General features: G+C 39.9%; 1 protein-coding gene across 1 annotated transcript; it reads left to right on the top strand.

Annotated features, from left to right (window-relative positions):
* The first annotated feature begins 2,087 nt into the window (after window positions 1–2,087).
* On the top strand, window positions 2,088–8,537 carry LOC149838758 (glutamate receptor 2.8-like). Its single transcript, XM_090008312.1, has 5 exons — window positions 2,088–2,364; window positions 3,574–4,934; window positions 5,879–6,191; window positions 6,813–7,219; window positions 8,052–8,537. Exons 1-5 carry the CDS (start codon window positions 2,088–2,090, stop codon window positions 8,535–8,537), a joined length of 2,844 nt encoding a protein of 947 aa, XP_089864438.1.
* The last annotated feature ends 207 nt before the right edge of the window (window positions 8,538–8,744 follow it).

The raw sequence follows: 8,744 nt of genomic DNA, 5'->3' as shown, positions 1-8,744 counted from the left end.
TTTATTTTAAATTACTTAGCGAAACTACATTTAGGATTCAACACCTGGCCATGCTCGCTATAGTTACGATCGCCATTCGAGTGGTGCAAAACTCAATTGTTGGTATTTTTTTTTTATATTTACACGGAGAAACCTCTCCCAAGATCAGAGACCTAGCCATGCTAGCTTTGCCTGTCCTACTTATGGTTGTTGTCCTCACAAAGTAAAACTCCCTGGGGTTACCACTTACCCAAGGAGTTGCCAAGCTCTGGCTTGTGCAAGGGGTGACGCCCATGGGACTTCAACCAAGACCACCTGCCTGGTAGCCTAGGTCCCATCCCACTAAGCCAAACCCCTTTGGTGCTCTTGAAAGTGATAAAAAATGGTAAACAAATTTTCAGAAACATGCCTAAACTTTGGGTGATAATAAAATGGACAACTAAGTTTTCAATATTGTTAAAGACATTTAAACCTTTACATGGTTAATTAAACAAACCCAAAGTTTGCTTATATCAAATTTGCTGTTAAAGGTATGTTACAAGCATCAAAACTTTGGTGATTATTGCCAAAACTTTAGGTGTGTTTTTGAAAAAAAACTTTTAAAAATAGCATATATTGTTTTGAGGATAAATACACCCTATTAATTTAATTTGGGTTAGTGACAACCCAAGTTAGGTTAAAGGAAACATGTTTTCAATTAACTCAAGAGGTAACCCTTGCTTATCCCTTGATCAGCCGATGTTGTTGGGTAAGCCCTTGTTTATCTCTTGCTCAGCCGAAGTTGTGAGAATCATGGAGGCAAGGGGTGCGCCACAGGCTTACACCATGAGGAAAGCAGTAGTGAGTAGTGCAGGCTGAGCATAGTGACAAATATTAAAAATGGCAAAAATCTCATTTTTCAAAAACATTTGAAACTTTTTCATAAATCTTGCATTTTTTGGCAAAATCTTGGCTATAAAAAAATATAAAATTTATTTTTATAATAAAATATTAATTAAAATTATTTAAAAATAAAAATCCACAGTTTTTTCATGATAAATAGCAATTTAAAACATAAATATCGTATTTAAATCACGGTATTTACAGTTTTTCATAAATCTCACGATATTTTGAAAATCTCGCAAGAAATTGCCGTTTTAAACTTTCAGGCAATTTCTCACGATATTATCCCGAGATTTTCATAAATCTCACTATATTTGTGACCATGAGGCTGAGCCAGCGGAACTAGGTTTATGATCCTGAGGGTGGTTTCCTATCTTTGATATAAAAAAAGTGCTTGGTAGTTACACGTTTATCTATGGGTCTGCACAGCTTATAGTGCCATGTGTCTTATGCAATGAAAAGCATTTTATTTGTATTACCTTTTTATTATGAAAAGTTTTCAAAAAAACACATCTAAAATTTTGAAAATAATAAAACACACACTTAAGTTTATTCTCTGTTGATTAAAAACATGCTTCCGCTGATTAAACTTTGGTATCATTAATCCAAGTTTATTTAATGAAGGCATTTTTTTCCAAAACATACCAACAGTTTTGGAGATGAGAAATACATACCCGAGTGTTGGTAGTTGCAGCACACATGTAACAGCAACTTTGACCAAGCTAAACACTAGCCTTTTTTTTTTTATAATTAACTATGATAAAAGTTTAGGTATGCATTTAACATTTTTGAAAACTTAGGTGTGTTTTTATTTTCGTTAAAAGTTTGTGTGTGTTTTAAAATTTTCATTTTTATCTTTTGAGAAAATTTTAAAAACACACTTCAACTTTTAGTGTGTTTTTAAAAATTTCTCAAAAGACAAAAAATAAAAATTAAATAAAAAAACACAAACTTTAAACGAAAATAAAAATACACCTAAGTTTTCAAAATTGTTTAGAAACGCGTCAAAGTTTATGATCCCTTGACCTCATTAATGCAAGTGTGTAGAAATGAAACCCTGCCCCTCCCACTGAACCAAACCCCTTGGGTCTTTATAATTACCAAGCAGTTGGCCCACAGTCGGCAATTCATTACTGTCTAAAGCCATTGAAAAGCATGAGTGCACAGAGCACCAATTGACGGAATAGCTTTCTAGCATTTGGTTGGCAGGACCGCAGAAGAAGGGGATGAACTTTGGGCGCAAGATGCAAATAACCAAGTTCTGCTGTCACATCCTCCTCCTCCTGTGGCTTCAAGCCTGTCCCCTGCAGGCTGCCCACCACTCCTCAGCGGCCGTGAATGTGGGAATGATTCTGGATTTCAGCAGGGAGGAAGGGAAGACCAGCAACTCATGCATATGGATGGCCGCACAAGACTTCTACTCCGCCCACAACCGCACAAAGAAGCTGGTCCTTCACACCCGCAGCTACCAACGGGGTGACGTTGTGGGAGCAACATCGGCCGGTATGCAACTTTTTCTCTTGGTCTGCGCTTGCTATTTTTTCCGGCCAAAATGGCTGTTTGGGAGAAAGGTGTTGGCAAAGGATTTGGGCTGAATTGCAGAGGAAATTGAGAGCCCGTTTTAAATGTCACTCTTGATTTTGTTTTCTTCTTTTTTTGGTATGGTCGCTTTTGACAAAATCAATCTTCCAACCTTAGCCACCCACTGGTAAATGAGCCGAGCTTGAAGTGTTCAAACTTTGAAAATTTTTTGTGGATAGGAGGTAATGTATGTTACCCCCCGTGTTGTCATTATCCGTGCAAATCGGTTTGAATCTGCCGATACACGATACTGACCTGAATCGGCTATTTTTTAATAAAGGTAAATAATAACTTAAAATTATTTTAATGGCTTTAACACGTATCATTGACACATAATATCTTGATTGCTTTTTGGCCTATTCAGAACGATTCACTTGAGAATCGGTATAGGCCAATTCACCTGAATCGGTGGCCAAACGATACAGGTCCAATTCTTGTACTGACAACATTGTGCTAGGCTCGTGGGTAAGGAGCCCCTTGTTGAAAACTTCTAATATTTTTCTTTTTTTAAATGTTTTTTTCATGTTAAGATTTTCAGATATGATCTACATGTTTGGTTTAGCATGTATTGGCAACGTGTTACGTGTATATGGGGTTTTGCCAATAGCCCCTCTCTCTCTCTCTCTCTCTCTCTCTTTATATATATATATATATATATATATAGGGGTGTACCCAAGCGGGTCAGGTTCGTGTAGGGTCTTATACCTATAACCTACTTGTATCTCACAATGCAAGTTGGATCTCTTAGATATGATCCATTTGGTGGGAATACTCTTGGATTGTGAAATACATGTTTTTTAAATAAAAAAAATTAGTGCATTTACTATGTTGGATTCCAGCGACCCAAAAGCTGATTTTGAGCTCAGATTTACTAAAAAAAGACCAAAAATGAAAAAAACGAAATCAGTTAAGTTGATTGTAGGTACGAATACGATCCATTATAGCAACTAGTAACCCTTCCTAGTCGTCAGAAAAAGGCTTTGCATTCGGAGTCTACATTATGTATTTATACAATCAAAATCAAAATCAAAATCAAAATGTAACGATTTTGCGAATATTGGCTTATTAGATTACTGTTTTTTTTTAGGAGAAAAAAAGTGCAATTAACAAATCGAATTTACCTTGCACCAGCCATCGACCTTCTGTGGAACGCCGGAGTGGAAGCGATTCTTGGGCCGGTGACCTCTACAGAAGCAGAGTTCATAGCAGAGTTGGGACGCAAAACTCAAGTCCCCATCGTTTCCTTCACCGCAACGAGCCCTTTATTGTCTTTAGCTGAAAATCCTTTCTTTGTTCGAACTGCACAGAGCGATTTATACCAAGTGGGTGCCATAGCAGACATCGTTAAAGCTTATCAATGGCGGCAGGTCGTACCCATCTATGAAGACAGCGAGTTTGGGAAGGGGATGATACCCTTCTTAACAGACGCCCTTCAATCGATAGACGTCAAGGTGCCCTCTAGATCCCTTCTTCCTAGCAACTGCAGCGATGACTTCATTAAGAGCGAGCTCTACAGACTGATGACAATGCAGACTCGGGTTTTTGTGGTGCACTTGATGCCTTCTCTTGGTGCCAGATTTTTGTCGTCGGTGCAAGAGTTGGGGATGATGAGCGAAGGGTATGTTTGGATAATCACAAATGGGATGGGAAATCTCTTGGATGCCTTGCATCCCACGGAGATATATTCCATGCAGGGCGTGTTGGGAGTGAAAACTTACGTGCCCAAATCGAAAGGTTTGGAGGATTTCACGTTGAGATGGAAGAGAGAGTTCCGTTTGGAGCACCCTGAGATCGAAGCGCCACCGCTACATCCCAGCGTGTTTGATTTGTGGGCATTCGACACCATGTGGGCATTAGCTTCTGCTCTAGAGAAAACAGACGCCGGGAATCATTCCAAGTTCCAGTACGGTTCGGAAAGGTCGTCGAATTCCACTGATTTAGAAGGATTGAGAGTCTCCCCAAATGGTCCAAAGCTGTTGGAGGAAATGCTGAGAACCAAATTCAGGGGTTTGAGTGGTGATTTTGATCTAAGAGACGGGCAGCTGTTGTCTAACACGTTTGAGATAGTGAATGTGATAGGGAAAGGAGAAAGGAGGGTTGGATTTTGGAGTCCAACCATGGGTCTCTCACAGACACTGAACAAACAAGTTGTGGAAGGCAATGAAGGAAGGAATTCTAACATGGGCATGAATCTGAAGATGGTAGTGTGGCCTGGTGAGACAGCAGCGGTACCAAAAGGTTGGGTTGTACCCACTAATGGGAGGAAATTGAAGATTGGTGTTCCGGTGGAAAATCGGTTCAGGGAGTTCGTGGATGCCCAAATAAATTTGGCTAACAATGAGACGATGGTGAGGGGGTATAGCATAGACATATTCAAGGCAGCCTTGGAGGCCCTACCATATGCTCTGCTTTATGAATTCGTCCCTTTTGCTGATGCACATGGAAAAAAGGCCGGGACGTACAATGATCTTGTCTACCAAGTGTTTCTTGGGGTTAGTCATTCTTAGCATTCCTTTCTCAATTAAGGCTCTGTTTGGGAGCCCACAGGGATGAGATCAAGAAAGGAGGGGAGATAGGAGCGGAGGTGGAAATGGGAGATGAGAGTGGATTTGTCAAAAGCATCCTTTTTAGGGTGCAGTTAAAATGGGAGATGGGAGGGCATTTCCATTCTCTTCTTCCATCTCATCTTCACTAATGTCTCCCCAAATACGGAATCCCAAACAGCAGGAGGTTTAGGATTCCCCATCTTACCTCTTATCTTCGCGTCATCTGCTCCGAAACAGAGCCTATTGTCGCGACACACACACACACACACACACACACACACAAAACATATCTTGGCATTATGCTCTTAAGATTTTTCTCTCAATTATTGTAGCTAAAACATATAAACATACACACTTACATGAAGCATAAACATGCTAACTGAGAGAAGGAATCGAATCCAACATGTATCCGAGTCTTTTCTTTTGTTTTCATTCAAATTCCTATCTTCTTTTTGGTGTTCAAACTCTTTTTGAACCTACTCTGCAAATTGCATGAGATCCCCAATCCAAGTTGTAGCATATCATTTTTTCTTTTATGCAGTTTATTGGAGCATTTTAGTCATTGTGGTTGGAGCTTAGCTGCACCAACTTTTGGCTTTATGCAAGATTTAGCTTTTAGGTCATCTTGATTGGCTTGTCAATCGTCCATTGGTCACCATTGATGTTAGGGATAAACCATCTATTTTTACAATAGCCGAGAGGTACAACATTGACTTTATCCCTGTTCTGATGCTGTCGATGTAAAACTGCATGACTGCCCACTGGAAAAGCTTTCCTTTATGCTTCGTCTTGCACATGGGGCACACCTCTCTGGACAAATTCAAGCTACCTCATAGCTAGGTGTGCACCATTTACTCATCTTATTTTTTTGGTTACATGGTGCAAAGCAGAAATTCGATGCAGTGGTGGCTGATACTACGATTATAGCCAACAGATCAGCGTACGTGGATTTTACCTTGCCCTACACAGAGTCTGGGGTGTCCATGCTTGTGCCTGTGAAGGTTAAAGCTAAAAAGAACGCATTCGTGTTTCTGAAGCCGTTGACGGCAGAGCTTTGGCTGACGACTACAGCTTTCTTTGTGTTTACTGGGGTGGTGATCTGGGTATTTGAGCACAGAAGTAATCCTGAATTTCGGGGCCCTCCTTCTCATCACATTGGCTTGACTTTCTATTTTGCCTTCTCCACCATGGTATTTGCCCACAGTAAGCTCTCTCTCTCTCTCTCTCTCTCTCTCTCTCTCTCTCTCTCCTGTAGAGAATCTCCCTGATCAGGACAAGGGTCCTGATCCAACAATGCTAGATCGATTGGGACAGATCTGATCATTACGTAAGCTCTTTGGGAGCCTTCAGAGGCTTGTTACTGTTGCTTCAGTGCTCTCTCACTGTTTGGGGACAGTGATGTTTCCAAAACACTGCACTAAGAATGAAGTTGGCAGCCCTAACACCACATTTCAACACCATTCACAGGAGCATGTTTTTGGCAACTCCATCTTCAATACTATATTTTTGCAAAACCATATTTTGGCAACACATGAAAATGGTTTCATCTGGTTGCAATATAAACCAAACCAGATATTTTTTACCTGAGCAAGGATCTAAAGAGCGGCTAACTGCCATGGCTATTTGACACAGGCAATCACATGACAGCATTTCATGTGAGGCCTGCACTATGTAGCTGTGAGCTCCATGTAATGCTATCATGTGATTGGCCAGCGTCACGTAGCCATGGCACATAGCCGTTCCTTTGGTTTCAACTCATTTTTACCTCCCCATGTTGTCACAGTTCATTTATTTTTCAATACTGACTTTTTTTTATGCTTACAGGGGAGAGGCTTACTAGCAATCTGGCTCGGTTTGTGGTCATTGTTTGGGTGTCTGTGGTTTTGATCCTGACTTCGAGCTATACAGCCAGTTTGACTTCCATGCTCACTGTTGAAATGCTTCAACCAACAGTCACAGATATCCAAACGCTAATTAGAACAAGAGAATACATTGGGTGTCAAAAAGGATCCATTGTGCTAGGTATGCTAAAGCTATTGAAATTTGATGAATCCAAGATCAGAGCCTACACCACAGCTGAAGAGTACGTGGGTGCACTTGCTGCTGGTAGCGAGAATGGTGGAGTTGCTGCTGTTTTTGATGAAATTCCTTATCTAAAGCTGTTCCTCGCTAAGCATTGCAAGGGATATGCTATGGTTGGCCCTGTCTACAAAACTGGAGGTTTTGGCTTTGTGAGTTTCTCTCTCTCTCCAAAAAGGATTCTATAATCAGACAATCTACATTGATCCTAGCCATCCAACTGATGCATCTATAAGGCTAGGATTAGTGGTATTTAAGTGAGAAAGTAGAGAATATCGACTAATCCTAGCTCTTGGATGGACCACTCATGTTATTAGATTTTTGAGGTTTTTTTCTAAATTCTGAGCGTACAGATGTGATCTACATGCTTGTTTTTATAAAAATCAGTTCTTTGAGCATTTGATTATGATGCATGAATAGGTTTTTATAAGGTTTCAAAAATCAACTGCTTACAATTTTTATAAATATTTTATGCTCTAAATACGATTTTTTCCATCCAAAATGCATGAACCAAGTGTCAATTTCTAATAAATCAATTATGCTGAACAGATCCATGGGGTTGTAATTGTGAAAAAATAAAGAAAATCTAATACTATAGTACATACATATATTTACATATTTTATATAAAATATAAAGTTAAACCGGGTCACGATTCCATCATGGATGAGCCAAGTAATAACTCACTGGCTTTAAAATTTTTAAGTCTGAAAAAATCAGAGTTCATAGTTATCGATTTTTGGATCATGAAAAAACCTATATATGTCAGATTCTTGCAATTCAAAAAGCCAGTTTCCACTAAATAAAACATCTAGATCACATCTAGGGTGTTAGATGTGACAAAAGAAAAACAAAAAAATAAAAAAAAGGGTTTGGTATTGTAGCGAACTTTGTATATATATGTATATATATATATATATGTGTGTGTGTGTGTGTGTGTGTGTGGCTTTGTAGGTTTCTCTCTCGTAATGCTGCAATTCTTGCAGGTTTTCCCCAGGGGGTCCCCGTTGGTTTCTGACATTTCGCGTGCGGTTCTGAACGTTACAGAGGGAGATAGGATAATGGCAATTGAGAAAGCTTGGTTTGGAAATCAGACATGCTTTGATTCTAATGCAGAAGTTGAAAGCAATGGCTTGACTCTCTCTCGTTTTTGGGGCCTGTTCCTGTTGACGGGAACGGCTTCAGCTGGAGCACTCATTGTCCTCTTCTTTTCCTTCTTCCACGGATACAGGACAGAAAACACTGATGCAGTTGCAGAGATAGCACTGTGGAAGAAAATACTAGCTATGTTCAGGCATTTTAATGAAAAGGATATGTCCTCACATCCCATCACTGTTATGGTTGTACAAGATGATATAATGGATGTTGCCGAAAGGAATCATCCACCTGCTGAGACTCCATCAAGTGATCGAAACGATAATGAAGTTGGGTATGAAGATAGGACATTGGAACACCAACGAACTTCTGTTTAAAGTTGTCTGATTGACAAAGCTTAGCACTAGTTTACGACTTACCTGGCGGCCTTAACACTAATGTTTGAGGGACGATAAAGTTGGTCCTTGAGGGGAAGGGGTGGGTGATTGCAAGTAGACTTGAGATCACAAGCAGTCAAGTCAAGCCAAACATGAATATGGGAGCTTCTGATAGATGGAAAAGGCTCAGATATCTCTTTCAAGTTT

This window comes from Nuphar pumila, chromosome 5 (assembly GCF_984573655.1).
Source record: "Nuphar pumila chromosome 5, dmNupPumi1.hap1.1, whole genome shotgun sequence".
Classification (NCBI taxonomy): domain Eukaryota; kingdom Viridiplantae; phylum Streptophyta; class Magnoliopsida; order Nymphaeales; family Nymphaeaceae; genus Nuphar; species Nuphar pumila.
This window is presented reverse-complemented; position numbering and strand designations above follow the sequence as displayed.

Coding starts and splice junctions, on each gene's coding strand:
- LOC149838758 (XM_090008312.1), top strand. CDS start 2,088: ATGAACTTTGGGCGCAAGATGCAAATAACCAAGTTCTGCTGTCACATC. Junction 2,365..3,573: donor TGTGGGAGCAACATCGGCCG/GTATGCAACTTT, acceptor ACCTTGCACCAG/CCATCGACCTTCTGTGGAAC. Junction 6,192..6,812: donor CACCATGGTATTTGCCCACA/GTAAGCTCTCTC, acceptor TTATGCTTACAG/GGGAGAGGCTTACTAGCAAT.